This window comes from Phaethon lepturus, unplaced genomic scaffold, assembly GCF_000687285.1.
Source record: "Phaethon lepturus isolate BGI_N335 unplaced genomic scaffold, ASM68728v1 scaffold17698, whole genome shotgun sequence".
NCBI classification, from domain to species: domain Eukaryota; kingdom Metazoa; phylum Chordata; class Aves; order Phaethontiformes; family Phaethontidae; genus Phaethon; species Phaethon lepturus.
The window spans coordinates 43,255-64,008 of NW_010560090.1; the positions used below are offsets into that span (position 1 = coordinate 43,255).

General features: G+C 40.8%; 1 protein-coding gene across 1 annotated transcript in view; it reads left to right on the forward strand.

Annotated features, from left to right (window-relative positions):
* Window positions 1-20,754, forward strand: part of EFCAB6 (EF-hand calcium binding domain 6) — a gene marked incomplete at its 5' end in the record, with an annotated part of 77,196 nt that overhangs the window by 39,822 nt on the left and 16,620 nt on the right. Inside the window, 5 exon segments of the mRNA XM_010293574.1 lie at window positions 270-487; window positions 1,083-1,092; window positions 9,680-9,835; window positions 12,943-13,135; window positions 16,370-16,498. Coding sequence (XP_010291876.1) covers window positions 270-487; window positions 1,083-1,092; window positions 9,680-9,835; window positions 12,943-13,135; window positions 16,370-16,498 — 706 coding nt within the window.

Below are 20,754 nucleotides of genomic sequence, written 5' to 3' on the forward strand. Positions count from 1 at the left end.
ACTGAAAGGCACCAGCACTGAGTAGTGGAGAATACTCCCAACAATTTGGTCCTCAGGGTAGTATTTTCAGAATTGACTCTGTGATTACAACGCAGAAGCCCTATCTTTCAAGTCTCATATAAAGTCACTCACTCGTTCTCCGTGTGGTATGGCATCTCTATAAGGAAGGGAAGTCAGTGAGACTTAAGCTGTTAAGTCACTTAAGGATATCTGTAATGCCTTTCTATGAGGAACACATGAATATTTAAAAAGAGCATTTCTTTTTCAAGGTATGATGCAGATGCAAAAGGATATTTTACTCACTGAGAATTTTTACAGAAATTGGGGATAGAGTTTGCACCTGCTGACACAGGGCTCAGCAGACACATCACAGAAGATAGGTATGCACATTTACAAGCACATTATAATAATCGGCAAAAGAAGCATTCAAAGCTGGAAGAGCAACAGAAGCAGCAAACTAAAGCTCTGCATGTAAAAAAAATAAAAAGCAGATCAAGTTATTTATTTATGAGCTTAGCATATAACTTTCTATGCTTGTGTTTAGTTTGTTAAGATGACACTGTGTATAATACAAATGTAATTTTAGCACAAAAGGCTCTGAAAAGGAGTCTCAGAAGGTACTGGACCAAGCTTATAAATAGTGTTATTCCCTTGATTTGCTAGAGATAAGCCTAGCTCAGTGTGCCTTGTGAGACTTTTTAAATAGATATTCTCCATGGCTTATATTATTTATTTTACAGACTTTATGGCAGCATCTATACTGACAAATCAAAATGTCCAGAGACATTCCCAGACTCGGTCATCTGTGCTGCTCGACTGCCCAAACAGTCCTCATCATGCATTGGCCTGTGCCAGCTAACGTTTTCCCTGATTACTCCCAACACCGTTTGGGAGCAAGAATGCTTCAAGGACCATTCCTAATACGCCATTTGCAGACAGCTGCTCCCTTTCAGCAGCTAAGGAAGGTTCACTGACAGGGACCTGGCATCTGTGCCCAGAGCACTCCCTGGCCTCTTCATTGGTGTAGTCTCAGCTTGTGGTTCCAGTCCTAACACCGCTTTCAGCTCAGATTGATGGGGAAGAGCAAGTGCAGTTGTGTCACCCTGCAGGTCTCTTCTTCTCAGACTGCTTCAGGCGACGTAGACTTAGACCTACCTGATTACGCTCAATGGGGGCTTTTCTTGCAGCTGGAATGGTTGGGCAGGTAGGACACTGTGGTCCCATATCCTCCCCTGCCCCTTGGGTGAGGGCCACAAGTAGCCATCACAGCTGGTTTCACATCCCTCTATCAGCTAGTTAAATTGTTGGTAAATGGCTTTGTGGATGCAGCAAAAAACAGCCTTGACAAGGATGGGCCCTGGCTCCATATGGTAGAAATAAGAATCTTGTCTCCACGCAAGAGGAGTCTCTGCCTCAAACAAAATCAACACTCACAGAGTTAATAGGTCACTGCTCCTGAGAAGAGCGTTTGGCAAACAAATGACAAAATGATATCCTACCCAGAGTGGGTCTAATGATCCATGCTTGCCCTAGTGAGTCAGCAGTGGTTAGCCTGCTGCTGCTGTAGAATTCCGGCACCTGCCAGCAGACTGAGGCAGCAGGAGAATCCTCTGCCCCAGTACAGTGCTGTTAAAACTTTTTATTCCCAGGTTATGGATAGACACTACCTGGACGCTTATCATGTTTTCTGTTTGTGCTTTCACTCTTCTCCTGAACTGTTGTTTATTTATTTGGGAATATAAAACCTCAGGAGCAAAAAACATGTGAAAATATACCCCCAAGAGCACAGATTTTCTTTCTTTTGTGCTTGGAAAGTGTCTGGACGTGGTAGGAACTAATAAATTATTATTGATAAGAATGATAATTCCCCATGACATTGTTGGTAAAGGTGATACACTCATAAACAAAGAAGAGCAGCCTTGTCTTGCAGATAAAGAGGCAGCTTGGGAAATCATTAGACCAAAAAAACCCCACAAAACACGGAGAGAAGCCTGTAAGCTAAAGCTTTTGCCTTTTTACCCTGCTTTTTTAAATTCTGCTTTTCAGTATCCCAAATAGGTTGAAGGAATCAAGGCCAAAACTCTCCTTTCTTTTCAGCATCACAACTCTCCCACCTGCATTGCAGCTTTCTGGCATAAACCGCACTTATGACACCCAGAGGTATCAACGAGTGTTCCACCTGTAAAAAAAATTGTATAATATACAACAGAGATGGTTAGGCAGCTGCTGTGTTATAGGCATTGCTTATTACTGTATTTGTAACTGTCTGATGTGAAACTTAGGCCCTAAGTGTCTCATACCGGGCTCTTCCGCTCCATTTATTGTATCAGCCCGTTGTCTCTAATCTTACACTTGGATGAAGAGCACTTTTGGTCAGGAACCTTCTATTTCTTTCCTGTTAAGCGTAATGCCAAATGCAAGGCAGCCCTGCCTCCAATGTTATAAATAAGAAGCAGCTCTGCAAGTAGGGAAGATGCTGTGCTGCAAGCAGAAATTATGCAGTGTGGCTCAAAGATGCAAATACTCATCCTGAAGCAGCTGGAGAGTAATTAAATCAATGGGGAAGACATGCCGGGTAAAAATAAAATAGTCATGATGTGACATGCTGGCAGGTCCACATCACTTAGAATTATTTACTTTTGAGAACCTACCATAACAACAACTATGTATAGAACCATGTATAATGGCAACTAGACACACAAATACATACATACGAGTAAATAGCAATTGCTCAGCCATAACTTGGAGGAAAACAGAAATGGGCAGATTGCATCAAGTATAACTGGATTGAGCTACCTGCTAGATCTGAAACCAGATGTTTCTGATTGAGGTGGGCAGCCTTCTAATAGACGGACGTGGAATATTCTGCCCCTTACACTGGGGCTATCTCATCCTGGGCAATGATGGAGTTTGGTTTAAGCCTGCGGATGAGACTTTCATATCCCTTTCAAAAATGATGTCCTAATTCTTTGTTAGATCCTGGCTTTTCATGATTTATATATGTAAGATATCCAGTTCTATTCTTAATCTTTTGAAATTTCTGGCATCTACAGCTTCCTTTGGGACTAAGTTCACAGCTTAATCGCTCATGGTCTGCGAAAGTATGTCTTGTTATCAATTATTGCCACCTTTCCATTCCACTGAATGAGCTCTTCTGGTCTCCCACACTTCCTCACCCACCTCCTGCAGCCCAGTGGTAGCAGTTTCTGTCTGGTTTTCTCTCTTGGAAAGCTGGAAGTAAGTGCAAGAGGAGTTGAATCCAGGCCTCTGAGCTCCTCAGATTTCACGTAAGGCTCTGGAAAGCTCTAAGTGACTCTTAGGCCGGAGTCGTTGTCCAACAGGTGAAATCCACGCACGTGGTGGCGGTGAAGGTGGCGATCCAGCCAAGCGTTGGCCTCCCGCTGCAGGACCACAGAGGGTATCTGAGGTCCGGGAAGCGGAGCTGGGCACCCTGCCCTCCTACCGTAAAGGTGGGCGTGAGGAGATCTGCTCTCGCTCAGGAAAACAGAGGCGCTGGCTGCAAAACCTCACCCTGGTGATCCGCGTGGGTCTCGGCCCCCACTTCATTCCCAATGAGTTGGAAAACTGATTCCTGTCACCTGTCAAATTTGGACTGGAAGGAGGTATATGCCTGAGGGGTGAATTTGCTGGTTATCGGACCCACTTCAGCAGCGCCCGCTCCGTCTCCTGTGACCTTGCTTAGGCCCTCTCATTCCTATTTGCTCAGTGGCTGCATCCAGCACGTGTCCTTCCCTCTGGCTTCCTGCGAGGGCTGTGAACCTCGCCCTAACAGCTTTGGAGCAGCTTCAGTGCCCTGTGATTACACACTGCGAGGCAGACAAAAGCTCCGGACATCTTACAATTCAAAACATGCTGCTGTGCACTTTTTCCACCCCCCTCCCTTTTGCTTTTGTTGTAACTCACAGGAACAAATTGCCGAAATTAGAAACAGACGTTGAACGGTGGCTCTCCAGTTCTTCAGGAAAAACACAAAACAAGAAAATACAAATGCAAGAAAGTATTATTTTTTGGCAATGTATCTTGATCTATGGTTTTAATCCTCATTTTCTCCATGTACATATTTACTGCTGTGAGTGGAATAATTACTGCTTGGAAATCTTTTATCAGTCCAAAAATGTTGAATGTCTCAATTTTCCAAAAATATGACCCTCAAAAACTGTTTTGATTTTACTTCCGTTAGGAAGATTTAAGTGGAAGATAATAGTAGTGACAAAGAGTGGCATTGCAAGTAACATACCATTGAAAAAGGTTCCAGAATTTTTCTGGAATGGGGGTACAACGTGGGCCATATCACACCTTCAAAGCACACCCTTGCAAGATGGAAGAAGCAGTGCTGAATAGTCTTCCAGCGGGGCTGGAGAGATCAACCTTTCAGTGAAATCACAAACTGCCCTTCGGGTGGCCAGCTGTTTTTTGGCTTTTAGGCTGCTGTATCTTGCTTCCTATGTCTGACTCTCCTGGTCTCTTGCTAGGCCCCAGCACCCGTCCTCCTCCACCACCGATTGCCCACCTGCGATCACGGTAAAGCTGTGGGTTTTAAGCTGTGGCATATTACAGTAACTCAAAAAAAGCCAACCCTCTGTCAGGAGATTTTAGATTTGTGTCTCGGCTGGAAAGTCTGTAGGCTTCTGAACGTAATAAAAGTTAAAACCCAAAGATGTAATTAGCAGATGTTGGATCTCTAGGGTCTCATATCTAAGAGGAGGTTGAAGGAGTCTGAGCTGGTTAGTCAGTAATTAGATACATGGAGATTCAAGACAGTAAAGCCAGCTTGAGTGCAATGCAAGTGCACTCCGACTGATATGCACCCTCTGCAGCATACTTCTACGCTCTTTCCAGTACAAGTCTTGTTTTGAGTGTAAACCAAGTACCGCACAGTAACAGGAGCAGAATGCGAAAAAGAGGAAGGAATTAACAAGAAAAATGAGATTTGAAAGTAGGAGAAAAAGTGATAGCTCTTTAGGGGCTTTTAGAGACTCTAAAACACACTGGCAATATTGCAGTTTCCTTGAAAAGATTCACATCATGCTTTGAAACCTATATACAGTGGCTAGGTTAATCATAAGGAAGCTCACAACTATTTTCTGGAATATTACAGGAGTAGGAGCTATCAAAGTGTTTAATGGCATGAAACCAAGCCAGGGTGAGAGGGCAAGCCATACAGCTACAGAAAGTAAGTTGAAGGAATATTGCACTCCCAAGGAAGCTTGAACTTTTGAAAGACACAGGTTTCATATGAGAATGCAGAAGAAGGAATCTCTTGAAGAATTTTTGGCTGATCTTAAAATAACAAATCAGTCAAGTAGCTATGATGTTTTGAGAGATTCCATTTTAAGGGATCAGATTGGAATCAAAGATCCAAAGATACAGAAAAGATCCCAGGAAGGTAGGATCTAAAGAAAAAAAAAAAGATAGAAGAATCTGTTTAGTCAATCTAGGACAGTCATAAGGGACAGCATGAAAATATCAGAAGGGAAGCAGGACATAGTGTCTATCAGGAAAGGAAACGAGAAGACAGTTTTGAAGAAACTCTTTAGAGCTATCTGCAAGAAGCAGCAAAAGTGAAATATATGAAAATTCACAGATTCACATTATATTAAGGAATTCAGAAATTCCGCAGCAAGACCTTGCAACTGTAAAAGCAGAAACAAAAGAGAATACCCTCCATACCCCCAGATCTATGTGATGGTGCACAAACCAGCAATATGCCAAAATACCCCATAGAAATTCTGTGCAAAAGCTGCAGAAGGTGGCTGCAAAGAATATAAGCACCTCTAAGTTCAAACTGGTGCTCAGTCAATGTTACCTCCAAGCACACTGTAGAATTTTGGCTCAGGAATCTCTACTTATGAAGAAAGACTATTGAAACTGGGGGTGTCTACCGAGAATCTAATTCCTACTAAAGGATTGTATGAACTTAAATTGAAAAGTGAAGATAAAAGCAATAGTTTAAGTTTATAGGGTTTAAGTTTATAGGCAGAAAGAGCTAATATTCATTCTAAAATATGCCTAGCCCTGGGCTTTGTTAAAGCAGTGAGCCTGATGAAGGAAGCATAAACACAGGACATCAGTACCCAGAAATATTTAGTGTTAGAGATAAATTAGACCCAGAATATAAAGCTGTATTTTCACAACAACGTGTGCTGTTAGGAACATTCCTCTGGTCATGAGAGAGATGCTCGTAAAGGAGCTGGATTACGTAGGAGTAATGGTGGGAAGTTTAAAAATAGAAGAGCCAGTTAGCAATAGGAAGATCAAAAGGCAAGTCACTGAGATTGTCCTTACATCCCATGGAGCTAAGTACATGTTTCAGGACAGACACTGTCCTATACAAGATACTTTCAGGTAGAAGGACTGCATATGTTTTTAAAAATATTAACACATTTTCACACAAATTACAAGTTCAGATTCTTCTGCTGGATTCAAGCAATCTTCCTTGCATGACAGGAGTTTGACACTGTGCATGTTTTGGCCACCATACAGGAAATTCTGCTTTCAAAGACTTCCTTTAGGCTTAAAGTTCATTCTTGAGTTTTCACAGGAGCTTGTAGGAAAAGCCATTTTCTTGAAGCAACTGTGGCTACTTCATTAGATATTGAAGATGTTGGGTAGGGAAAAAAAGAGTAGGGAGTCTGACAAAAGTATCCAAGAGGGCCTGAGAAGTAGGATTAGACAGAAATGCAAATGTAAGGGCAGAGAAATAACACAAAATATTAACTGAACACAAGATAAAACAGAGTCATTACAAATATGCCTTCCACAAAGATAACGAGGGTGTCCACAGGTCTGTTAGCATGTGAATGTTACATGAGAGTTCATATAGCACAGGCAATCTGTGAAAGTACCTTTTGAGTTACTACACAAAACGGACATATTGGGCCGCAAATCTGGGAAAAGAATTCCCAAATTAAAGGCATTAAGACAACTTTTAAAACTGTAACACTTCCAAATTAAAGACAAGTCCTGGCCTTACGTATATTGGCACCAGAAGACAGACAGAGTCTTCAAAAGATGGCTTACAGGCAGTATTATTGAGAAAATAATCAAGAAAATGTGTGGCCTGCGTTTCTAGGGCACTTGTCAACACCACGATTCAAGACACAGACTGAGAGAGCAGAGCACCTGCTCTCTGCTCTCTGATTGTAAGAAATGTCACATTTTTGTTTATCGAATGGTTATGTCCAGAGCTGAGACAAACCACTTTGCAGGCAAAAGAAACACCAGCTTCCAGAACATAAAAATAGTGTGACTTTTAGTGTTGGGTTTTTTTAAGTAAAACCATTCAATTTGACAATAAGGTTTAAGTTGGAAAAATAATTACTGATCAAAGACATACTTTCAAGAGCATTCGAGGAGTCTGCTCTTCAGAAAACCACAGAGAGTAACACAACACCCGGAAATACAATTAAGAAAAAAAGAAGTATTATCCTATTTCAGAAGAAAGTGGGCTAAGTTTGATAAGGCTGTGCAGAAGATGACACGATGCAGGAAGTCATGAAGGTTACCACCTGTTGGGTAGTGAGGTCATATGACCATATGACCAATTTGGATCAGAGTTTTCTGTGTTTAGTGGCACACACTACAGAGCTAACAGCATAGTGGTGTAAATGTGTTACGACTTGACGTGCCTCGCAGAACACAGGACACTCACAAAGCTGCTGAAAAATGTGAAAGACAAGACTATATATTGATACCTCAGAACCTGTTGTAAGTATCTGACTTCAGCATTAACCTGAAATTGCATTTCGATTGAATTTAACATCAGAACATGTTATGGCATACATTAATGCTCTACTTTTTTGGGTCCCAGAAATTTTGTCTAGCAATGGTGCCCTTCTTAGCAGCTCAGACCTGAAATGATTTGTAAGGAATGAAGGATATCCAATTATCCTGAATACATTGGTGAGCTGAGTTAAAACTGTTAAAACACGGTTCAAGCAAGCTGGGAAGCTAAGAAGTGATCCATACTTCCACTGAACTTGAGAGGAATATAATTGAAAAATGGTTTCTTGCCAGCTGAAACTTGGTTAAGCAGAGTCCCACTACTCTCAATTTAGTCCATATAACAGCAGAAAATACAACGGGCCTGAAGCTTATAATAAATTGCTAACAACCCACCTAAGTCACATCATAATATAGATTTTTTTTTTAAGGTAGGTCATGCTGTTTGCATACACAGTGGTGTTTTCCTGGACCCTGCGGGCTGTGGGAAAGTTACTCTTTGTTCATATGAAGTGCTAAGTATTGTTCTTGTAAAGACTGGACTTAGAGCTTCTTGAAAACAAATGGAAAACCAAGGATTCCGCAAGGCCGTGAGAGGGAAGGCAGCGCCAGTAACTGCAGCTGAGGCCAGACACCTCTGAGGAGATCCGTGAGAGTCTGTAGAGCTCTGAAAAGACTTACTGAGTATTGCTAAAAAGCATATGAGATTCAGCATGTCCCATGTTAGCCTTATAACAACTGATTGCACGGTGTTCATACGAAGGAGAAAATGTGTGGCTCAGGTGCTGGCTGATTGACGGTGCTTACGAAGGAGCGGAGTGAGCTGGCCTGAGCTGTTAGATCCACAGACAGGCTTGGTGAGAGGCTGAGGCAATGAATCACACTTGATTACGTGGGTTACACTGTTGAACCGTGTCATCACTGTAATAAGCGTGCTGTTCCGCACATCCTGACTCTCGAAAGAACCCAGCTTCCACGTTCTGTACCCTAGGGCTGTCCGAAAGAGCAACCTCAAAGCATATGGAGTGCAGCTGTAGGTATTAATCCAGATCCAGAGTTGTCGGTTTTGCCATAAGGATAGCGTCTTGTAAGTGCCGAATATGCATAGGTAATCTATGTATGTTTGGTAGTCCGCTTCAGGACGTAATTCACAAGTAGTTTAACTTACATTAATCTTAAGTGACTTTGCTGGTTGAAAACATGCAGTAAGTAGAGATGTCTGTACCTGCCTTCTGCTCTCGAGTTAAAATGTGGAGAAGCTTTGGGTTTGGTTTTCCAAAGTTTGGTTCAAAAGGTCCCTGATATCAGTGAAATATAAGTGATGAGATAAAGTGGAAGAGACAAGATTTTCAGGCCTGGATTTAATCATGTGTAAGAAATTATAAATATATTTGAGAGTTTTTAAGGTGCTGACCCAAAGTCCACATGAATGAGCAAAAGTTGTGCTCTTCTTCCCATGGGCATGGATCAGGTCCTGCGCTGCTCCGGGTTTTGCTCAGGTCTAACTCTTTTTGTTGAAATAGTTCTTACAATGTCAAAGTTTCAGGAGCCTCGAATTGCAGAAAGTACGCTGGCAAACCCTTATCATTTTAACAGCTGTACTAAATATTTTGCAACTCTGATCAGCACAGGCTGCAAAAGAGAAAACGATGTTTTGTAGCTGCAGTTCTGAACGGGGAGAGGAGCCAGTTAATCACCCAAGGATCATTTGTTTACAATGGGCAGCATGACCCATGCAACTCCATATGTGAAATAAAGGGGAGGGATGTTGGGTTTGAGGTTTATCTGTGAACAATTTGGCAGTCTTTAAATAAATTATATGAACTTACCACACACAAATAACCTCAACATCTTTCTCTGCTATTTTGTATATTTGTTTGTATCCTTTTTATCTGATTTAACAAAGGAGCTAAAATAAACATCTGCTCTCTTTTAGGGACAAATTTAGGGATTACTTCCAAGATTTCAATAAGGCCTTTCATAAAGTGGATAAAAACAGAGATGGCTATGTAACAGTATGTGACCTGCACAGGATACTAGAAGAATTCAACTATTACCTTGATCATGATCAGTTCAACAGTCTTCTAAACAGGTTTGTATGATTATCATCTCCTAAACATCTCTCTGCTCACACCCAGCAAAGTCTAAGTTTGTACCTTGTGTTAAGCACATAAGAAGCTCTGTTAAAACCAATGGAGATAGAACCCACATGCTTAAAACTGCATATGAGTGAAAAATCTTTTTAGGTAATGTATTGATTCTGTAGGTAATGAAAGTGAAGTTGTTTCTTACCTAAAAAAAATATGCTTTGAGTATGTGTATTTGTTTTCTAGTTTGTTTTGTTTATTTATTTCAATTTAATAGAGCAAGTATGTGAAACTTCAAAATAAAAATAGAACTAAATCAGGTTATAAAATAGCAATATTTTTCAAATTATCCAATGCTGCTTCTATGCAAAACCATGCTTTTAATCCTCTGTGTTAATATGAGTAAGAAGAAAAATCTCTTTTGTAGAGGCTGAAGAACACAAAGGACCTGCTCCAACATTAGGTACCGCGGTTTTCTGCACCAAACAGTCCCCCAAAGGTCATATGCCTGGCAGCACTGGGTTTTGTTCTCTAGAGCCTGCCAGACCAGACCCGTTTTTGAAATAAAATTAACAAAGTCTTTTCACAGTTCACCTTTAATTGGGTGATCAACTTTTTATGAATTGAAACCTTAATAGGAATCTGCTGCTTGTTTCTTTCTCAAAGACCTCTTGATGATAAACACCTCCATTCATTGTAATTTTGTGCAGATTATTCCTTTCTTGATCCAAAATAGTCTTTTCTAAATAATACAGACTAGATTAGCATATGCATTTAGTTTTATTACTAAAATTTTAATGCCCACTTGGCAATTTATTTCTCCAGTGAAATGGTGTTGATTATTTCCTTTTCCACACACTGTCTCCAATATTGGAGCCAGCTTGACACGGGTAGTATGTGGGAGTGCTGTGCAGCTGCAAGATGCAAAATCAGGGCTCTTGAATAATTTTTTTCTTACTAGCAGATATGGGGTCTATAGTTAATTTCTTTTCCAGCCTGTTTTATAAAGCTTCCTCTTTGTTTTACTGCCTTTCCCCATTAATTAGACATTCTTGTAACTGGATATTCTGGTGATTGGTAGCTGAGGCATTGGTCCCCCGTGATTTACTGTGGAAACAGATGATAAAAGTACGTTACAGTAATTCAGTTTTAAACAAGAAAATCAGAGTTGTGTAGTGGGGCCATCTCCTCTGTCAAGTCTTGGCTTCTAGGACTTACCTTGACTGTAATTCTAACAAAAAAACTGAATGCAAGACTAAAAAATCCAATCTTTCCCCTGCGGCATAAGAATTGTCTACCTAATACATGTGTATAAAGAATCTGTAGTTCTGATAATTGGCTATAAAATCATTAAAGTCTATTAGAAACCTCTCCATAGATGGTAACTCTAAGGTCAACCTGGAATAATTCCATGGGAGCCAATGCATCTGCATCAAAAACACCTAATGTGTCCTGTAGTCTGGAGACTCTCTGATAGTCTTTCAACGGTAGGAAATGCCATATACTGACTGTACTGGCTTTATACTGGGTAAGCGAGAGCAGAGCAAGCCCCTGCTGTTGTATCCCTTGTGGTGATGAACTCTACGGGCTCATTAGACAGGTTTGAAATCCTTGTTTAAAACGTACCAGGTGCTTTTTCATTAAGCGGTCACAAGTCACAGGACATTGGAGGAAAGTCGCTTTCCATGTAATAATTAGTGGTATTAATCTCATTTTAATCTTTCATGTTAAATAACATTTATTTTCATATATTTTCTGCATATGTGAAGCTTTCATTGATTCCAGTCTTTTTATGGTAAAACATCTTTGAATAAAAATTAATATAATTTGGTAACAAAGTCCTCTGCAAAAAAAAAAAAAAATTCCTAAATCATATGCAAGAGCTCATTTTTCCCCATGCTGATACTTGATGCAAAAATATATTCACTGTTGTTACCTGGAGCTATCTGTAGTCAGCTCTGTAACCCACTGAATTTCCAACGTGACAGAACATGAAATTCCCCAGTGTCTGTGATCCAGCAGATGTTTCAGCTGACAGACAGAAATTCGGCAAGTTGCGCGTGCAGTCTGCAGAGCCCGCGGGCTGGGCTCCCAGGTACAGCCTGACCACAAATGATCAGAAGAGAAGCCCTCACTGGACATAGCATGCCACCAGTCAGCAGCAGCGGCTGCTGGGCCAAAATGTGCCAGCCCTCTGTGCAGCTCTGTGGACACACCAAAGGAGGGAGGGCCAGTGCCTGAGACACAGTGAGGCTGAGTCCTGCCAAGAACCTGTAAAATGGTTCTCTAGTGGCCTGCCAAACCACGCAGAGTGAAGTACAGGCGGAGAGGGAAGGTAAGCCTTTCTACCACAAACGTAAGTTGGAGTGTTGTATGGAACCGGGTTTGGTTTCCTCCCATGTGGTAGAGAAATCCTGAGTACAGACCTGTGCTGGTACTATCATGAAACGTATCACAGAGCGGTACTGGATGTCCTAGCTTGTGTCTGGTGACAGCTTACCAGGCTGCATGTGGTTCTGCTTCTTCCTCCCAGCATTGTAATGATCACGACATATTGGGAGGCTTAAGCAGCACTTCAACATCTGCAAGTCAAAGGTATTTTGCAGAAAGTCCAGGGGAAGTACCAGCACTTAGCGCAAGGAGCATCTCCTTCTCAACAGGGTCTGTTAGACTGTGTTTACACTGTGACATGAAAAGGAGATTCAAGGGCAAGGTTGGGAGCCAACATGTCCTCCAGCCACAGTGGGGATGGTAAGCTCAGCAGTAGGTTGTGATTAAAATACCATGCTGTGCTTAAAAAGCACAAAATTAATGCTGATGGACTGGAAGGTTGTGCACCTGGGCCCAGGCTAAAGCAGGTCTCCTCTTGAGCATCTCAAGATTGGTCTGGATCTGCATCTGAGTGTGTGGTTGCGTCTATTTGATCAGATTGGTGGCTTAGACCTGAGAAGGAGCTTGCGCTGGAACTAACAGGATTTATACACTGACAGCAGAAGCATATCCTGAAGTGCTGCTGTGGTACAAATAATACATCATAATAATTAATCAGCACAGACAACAGTGAGATAATTATTTAAAATCATTGATATCTCAGTCTGTGTTTTTCCCGTAGCTTAGGAATCAGCATTCATGACAGCAAGCTCTCTTTTGATTTCCTGAGAGCAACTGATGATGGCAGAGCATCTAAATACCAACAGAGACAAAAGCAGGCTGCACCACCTGCAAGCTTTGCAGCACTCAGCTTAGAACAGACCCTAATTAAGATAAAAGAAATAGTTGCATCATCTTATGATTTGTTGTACAAGGTAAGTTTCATGTCACTGCATCTTATTTAATCTCTATTTTTTTTCTGCCTGGCTGGGGAATACCCCAAAGGCTTCAAAACTTTTCTGCTATTAATTGAGTGCTACCAACAACTTTGGCCTGTGTAGAAATAGCATCTTCTAACAAAATAACATCTTCTAACAACTGCAGACTCTTTAATTAATTGTATTCTGGTAACTCCACAAAACAAGCTTATCAAATCAAGCCTAGAGCTTTTGTGAAGATAAGAATTGGAAAGGAAAAAGCGAATAGCAAATGATCAGGACTGTCCTCCCTTCCCCAACCCTCTTTCCCCCTCCAGTTGTCTGTAAACCATGTCCCAGGCGTGTTAAATATCACGTGTCTTTCCAATCGCTCTGCTGAGTTTCCTAAAGCCAAGAGTTATTATACGTACATGTAACGCACTACCACAGGCAGGCATTATGGTTTTATCAGCATGAGATGAAAGGCTCGTGTAGCAACGGAGGATACCGACGCACGATCAGATGTGAGCCCATGGTAGCGGCTGCAGAAGTTAGCGCCTGTCAGCCGGGCCTCTGCGACTATCTGCATCGATGCTCTTGGCCCCTTCTGATTCTGACAGAGACAGACAAGGTGCATTAGCTGTCGAGCAGCCAGTTTCCTGGTTTTCCCCCCTGTAAAATTAGAACAATAAAAAAACCCACTTCCCTCTAGAATTTTGAAAGCTCTGAATGAAAAAATGCTGTATATTAAGTAGTCTTAGACTGTTGTGTCAGAGTCTACTGAAATGCAGCAGCCTCTAGAGTAAGTAATTCTTGATGCCATAGTAAGATTGTTTTCAACCATGGGAAAGAATAATCAAAAAGACCTTGAAGGAAACATTCCTATCACAAAGAACTGTAGAACCATCTTATCTGGACCTGCAGTTTCAGGTCCAGTTTAAGCTCATGGTTTTAGAGGCAGGCTTATTGCCTGCAAAGATGGTCTCGCTACCCCTGTATCCCCAGCAACGTGGTCCTCCTGCCCTGCCTTGCGTCAAAACCAGTACTTGTCTTCCTGCCCAATGACCTGGGTCAGGGAACTTCGACCTGACAAAAGCCTGATCAGTTGTGCGTGGCTGTGGGAGAGCTGCTGCCCGCACTGGAGAGGGGAAGGGAAATGTGGCTGGGAAGACGATGGGGGTAGAAATTCCCTGGCCACATTTCTGAAATCTCAATCTGTGGACTCTGTCCTGCAGTTAAAAATAACGTAGGCTTCCAACAAAGACATCGCTAGTGATGACACCAGTACAAGCACCCAAAAAAAAAGTAGTACCATGGGAGATGATGGTTTTTTTTACAGAAATCTCTTTCCGCGCTTTCTGGAGACTCCTACCATGCTTGTAACCTTATTGGGGCCATGTAGCCATTTTTGGCCAGATAGACTAAGTATTGAACAGAATACTGAAATATTTATATAATCACTATACATTTTTCATAGTAAGGGGAAAAAAAATCCTTCCTGTGCTCTGCATTATTGAAATAAGAAATAGATGAATACAATATCACAGGTTAGCATTTGTTAAATTTCAATAGAAGACAATATCTGTCCTCTCATCTCTGGGTGTCTTGGGCATGGAGAAGGTCACTGTTTTGTCTGCTGAAGGTATGATTTGAAAATTACTTTTGGCATGAACAAATCACCCATTTAGTCTTTTAGGATACCATTTGGTGGTTAATATAACTTCAGGGACCAAGGTATTTTCTCCAGAGAGAGCCAGAGTCTGTCTACCATGCGATGGAAAAGCAGAACTTTTTCTCATTTCCTTTATGTGAGAAAATAAGAAAGTTCTCCCTTTCCTGAGCCATTTTTGAGTAACAGTTGTTGCCACCTTTGTGATGGGTGACTCTACCAACGTAAGTTTGTTTATAACCAAATATTTTGTTGTAAAGAGGCAGGTCGGAAAGCACAGTTCCTAGAGTCCAGCTAGTTGAGAGGAAAAAAAAATCATCACATCGCATCCTTGACATTTCTACAGCTGAATACAGACCTTTGAAGTTTCAAAACAAATAGCTTAAGAGTTCAGGTGTGTCATCTCTGTCAGTATAATAATTTCCCATTCTTTTTCACCATACTCAATATAATGCATACTTACATGCTTTGTTTTTCCCATAAGACTTTCAGTACATAAACAAAGATCAAATTTTCTTATTAAGAAGTTACAGAATCCTCTTTAATGTTCAAAGGATTCCTTTCTAATGTCCTTTGGATGTGGTAGCATTTGTTTTGCCACTAGGCATGGTTCATGTACATAAAAAAATATATTCTTAAACCCATTATTTAGAACAGTTCTAATGGTAAAACATAAAAATTGCTGTATTTCACCAGTATGCTATAGTGTTAGCAGACTAATAGGACTTTAACCTAAACTTTTGAAAGGTCTAATATTCATTTACCTTTATGAAATCAGTGGTTTATATGTGCAGCATCACAAATAAGAGGCAGAATAAAACAAAGGTGCATAGTAAGTTAGCAGCATCCAGGCAGAATGAGAGTGGATACGACCCACAACTTTTCTAGACCTCGGTATTTCTGCCACTCATTTTAACTACTCTTTTGCATGCCTCCTGCTGCAACTGTGCTAAACCTCATCTGTTTCCCCTGGGAAACCTTTGGAAAACTCCCATGAAGAATAGGCAGGGTATTTTGTGCAAGGCAGGACGAGCTGAAGCTAATGAGGATGAAGGACTATCGAGTCCTTTAGAGAGCAGGAAACAAACTTACCCTGCCAGAGACAATCATTGAGGGGACGGAATGGGACAAAAGGCAAATTAAATATGCTCAGGTGAGCTTAGTTAAAAGTATTTTAATTTCAATTGTTTAAAGCAGCCCACAAATATTTTTGTTTGTTTCCTCTCTTGTCTTAACTACTACCTTTTCTGGGACTTTTGTATACTTGATATAATGCCTTTTTGCTTTTATTGTAGGTAGTAGATTATTTCCATATTTATATTTACATGTGGCACAGAAATGCAGGCTATTTTTGGCTTCTTTCAACAATTGCATCTCATTTTTAAAAGAAAAGAAAGCTTCAAACTAAGTAAGGTTCTGAGAAATGTGTTTTGTTTCTTCATGTGTAAAGTACCTGCAAGAGGCATATGGTTCTTAGGTATTTCTGTAGAAATACCTAAACTAACTGCTAAATAGTTGCTAAAAAAGAATTCTCTTTTGGAATGTCTAGGTTTGCTTAAATAATTTGAATTCTTGTTTCTCAGGTATTTTCTCTATTTGATAAAGAAGACACTAGAGTAATTAAAGCACTGGAATTTCACGGAGTACTTGACCACTTCTGCTTTCAATTATCAGAAAAGCAATTCAGGCACCTTCTCAAAACCTTAACATTTGTGAGGACGTCACAGTAGACTGGAAAGTTTTCCTGAAAAACATAAGCCACCTCATAGAGGTAAGAAGAGCTACCAGGCTATAACATATTTCTCTAAAAGAAAAGATCTGTGTTAGACGTGACTGACTAACTAACGAAGCAAGACGTGACTGACTAACTAACGAAGCATGCTAAGTTCACATGTCTTTCTGTTGACCTCTGTTGAGCTCCAGGAAGCCCTTATCTCCTTACAAACTGCTCTCAGAAGTTAAGTCTTGCATTCACATAGATTTAGATCTGTACATGTGGCAAGCTGAAAGCATGACCACGGACGGATACAGCCAGATTGCCCCAACTGGGCGACATAGGATGTGGGACATCCAAATATGCCCAGTGATCCCTGAACTGTCTAAATGTCTGGCAGGGGCTGGAGAGAAAAATGAGTGGAGTGGGAAGCCCACCAAGTTCTTGGTGTCAAACAATAATAGCAGTGTAGATGTAACAGGAAGGTCAAATGCAGAGATTAGTCAAGAACAGAGAAAATCTTAACTGCAGTCACGGACAGAGTCTTCTGATGTTTTGAATATGCATGTTGTAACAACTCAGACCAGAGCTGCTGTTTCTCTGTGGCAGAGGTTTGTGTCTACAGGGCTTCGCTCAGACTTGTCCACTTGGTGCAGACTGCCGGAACAGATCCTTCCGTTCATAATCACATCCTTTTATCAATGCAGCAGTCCTTATCATATTTGTAAATAAAAGGACCATTATCAAAAGGTGTAAGTAAAAGAAGTCTCTGTCCTATTTTAATTTCACAGTCCATCTCTTTCCTCTAGCGTCTCTCCTCTTAGTCCGCCTTACCCTGCAGGAAGCAGGTGTAAGTAGATCTGAGGGTACAGGAGTCTAAATGACACTACCTTACAGTTCTTACCTGAACTTGGCTAAGGATGGGAAAGCTAGCTACTAGCTAGATAAAAAGCAGTCCTGGGAAAAAAAAAAAAGTTAGGTATTAACTTGCATCTTATGTTCTAAGAAGTAACTGTTTAATTTTCAAAAGTATATGCTCGAAGCACAAATAAAATGAGAAAAATAATAATCATCACCCAATGGAAAACCATATAAAAAGCCTACTACTTTATTGCCATGGCGATAATAGAATGTTGTGCTAAACAAATAGAGCTACACAGTGATTAAATCTTGTGTCATGAAGTAGAAGCTGGAAAACCAGTGAGATCTGTCTCAGGTTCTTCAGGCCCCTAGTCAGTCTTGTCAGGCTTCAAATAATCGCAGGACTCGAGTGATTTTCACAAAAGGAGGAGGAGGGACCGCAGGTTTCAAATGAAGGAGGACCCATAAACTGCTCCAAAGGCTTGTAATGTGCTATAGGCTTTTGTAGTGGGTTAGAGACTTTATCTGTGTGTGGCAGTTACCAACAGGCATTGCTCTACCAAAGTGCTTATTATAAGTGTAGCTTTATTCAAAATTTTATAAGGTTGCTTAAATGTATTTTATTCTCTGTAAATTTAACATTAATATTTATAGTAGTGCAACTGTTACTTTGTCCTTAGTGGCAGGACTACATTTAATTATAGTTATTTAAAAAATAGTTGGGGATTTTAAAATATTTACATTTTCAGCTTATGAAAATTAAAATGCAGTCTTAACAGATATAATAGATTACATGGTTCTCAAGTGTAAAACAATGAAATACTTTGTATTAGATTAGAAAATGCTGCATTTCCCCTTTCCTGCTTTTATGCTGATATAAATGCAGTAAGTTTCAACTGAGTCATACCAGTACAAAGACCAATTGTATGAAATATAGCATATCTGTATAATTATTTTAAGAATGTATTTGTGTGCTGTAATACTGACCCACCAGCAAGATTATGTGTTAATTTTAGAATAGGTAGCTGCTTTTGTTAGGGAAGGTTTTGCTGTAATGTCTTCTCATCCTCCAGGTAGGTGTTAAGCCTCCTTAACAACTTGACAAGCTGCACACTCCTGGGATCAAACTCTGCAGGAGTGTCCGTTTTAACATGAAGTCTCTTTAACAGTTAGTCCTTTAAAACCCCAAATACTTTCCACCTCAACTTAGCAAAAAATTAAGCTACCTCCACCTCTTTCAGGAGGTACTCGGTCCATGACAGGACTGGAGTCTGTAGTGCTTTTTTCAATATTGAGCATTCACCTTGAACAGTTTTCTGTGTTGTGTTAGGGGTAGAAGGGATAAATCCATCATTAAAATCCCAAATTAATCCACAAGGGAACATTTTTGAAAAGACAAAACAAATACAAACCAGGTTCACAGTGCTGGTTCAGCTTCCAGATGCTCTCAAATCTCATATTTTCATTTTGGGTTCAACCCAAAATTTCCCATGCCTTTGCAATTTCATCCCACCCCGGGTTCACACGTATTCCTGGGCTCCTGTGCAGGTTCTGAGAGAAGGCTGGTTGTTAAATTATTCACTTCATCCAAACACGCTACAATTTTGGCCTGTAAAGTGTGTATCTAAATTAATGAGGTATGCAACTCATTCAGGCACGTTAAGAAAACTGATCATTACGCTATACAATTTGATCACTGAAGTATATTAAAAAGTAACAAGTAAAGTATGCAGCTTGATCATTAAAGTATGGAAAATTTACTGAACTAGCCTGGGATGACTTTTGTCTCAAATGGCACCTCATAAATAAAACCCACAACCACAAAGGCAAACATTCACAAACCCAAAGGCCATACAGGTTTAAGTTGTATTTTTTCCTTAGAAAACAGCTGAATAAGGGGAGATGAAAAAAACTCTTGTGGAAATTACTTCTAAATGTTTTATGTGTCACATGGATCTTTTGATGGCTTTGACATATGTTGATGAGCTTTACATTCTGATTAACTCTCTAGCATACACATTACGGCATCTGTATATGAGCAGGATGACCACTGAAATACAGCTCTGTAGAGCTGTAGGGCTATACTATACAAAAATAGAATTAAAGAAATCTAAAGTATTTTAAGCAATATGATTACAGCTTAATATTCAGGTAAGAAAGAACCATGGCTATGGCACTTAGCTTGGATGTTGCTAACCAACTGCAGAAGACCTGAGGAAGGAGACAGAGAGGACATTGTTTCAGGTGGGATGCTATTAACCACCGGTGCACTCTCTGAGGATATTCGTAAAAGTCCAGACTCTGGAAGTCCAGACATCAGGAACTTTTCTTGGCTGGCCTGCCAGCCTTCTGATTAATAAGGCCTGGTTGGAGCTATTCGGCATTAAAATAATTGGCTAATGCAGTCTGGCCTGATGAAAGCTGCAGCTGGGAATCAGATTCCCCCAAAAGAGAATGCACCCACGTGTCCTTCCCCACTGGGAGCTATCTCAGACGTGGGAAGGGAAAAAGTAAAGAAGGTGCTAAAAGCGACAGTTCAGGGTGTGCTGGTCAGGTCTAGAACAGCAAGGTGTCCATACAGAATCAGCACAGCTGCCTATAGGGAGGAATATATAGGGAAAGGAGGGATTATGATCAGGGCCAAACAAATTGTTGTTTAGCCTTCCTGGAGCTGCGACTGCTGAATGATATGCTGCAAGCTTAGTAAACCTTCACCTGTCCAGCCCAGCAGTGAGGAGAAAGAGGACAAGGCAGGTTGAGGAGATGACAGAGAGAAGGGACAGGTTACCACTTGTGCCCGTTCAAGGGCAGGAACTGAGCTAACTAGGGGTTTGCTGACAACGTGTCTTTCAGCTGACAAAGAGAATTACTGGAATGAGTAGACATATATTCAGCAAAGCCTTTTTTAAAAAAACATTATTTCATCTAAAATGATGACATTTGGAAATCAGATTGACTTCCAGGACTTATTCGCAGAAAAATTTGCAGAACATTTCAATATCAGATCAGGCATTTGATTTAGTTTTGTCCTGAACTTTGTTTCCACTCTAAATTCTCCATTTTCATGTTAGCTTCCTGTTCTGAGTTTCTCTGCAGTCTGTCTCATGCTGCAGAGTGCCTTCTTCACCAGCTGAGTGCATTTTGTTTTCAGCCAGTTCCATCTGATCTACCTGTCTGCAAAACTGCAGGCTTGTTTCTTCATCCTTGATGCTCTTCCTGCCAGAGAAAGCATCCTGCTTCTTTTTGGACCAGTACCTGTGAGAGGATTCCCCCACTATAGCAAGTTCATGTCTGTTCTTGAAGACTGGCACTGTGAGAACCCTACCTCCAGATCCCAGGACTGGGGTCCAGGACTAGTTTCCACTATTTGAAAAGCACGGGGTATGTCATTAC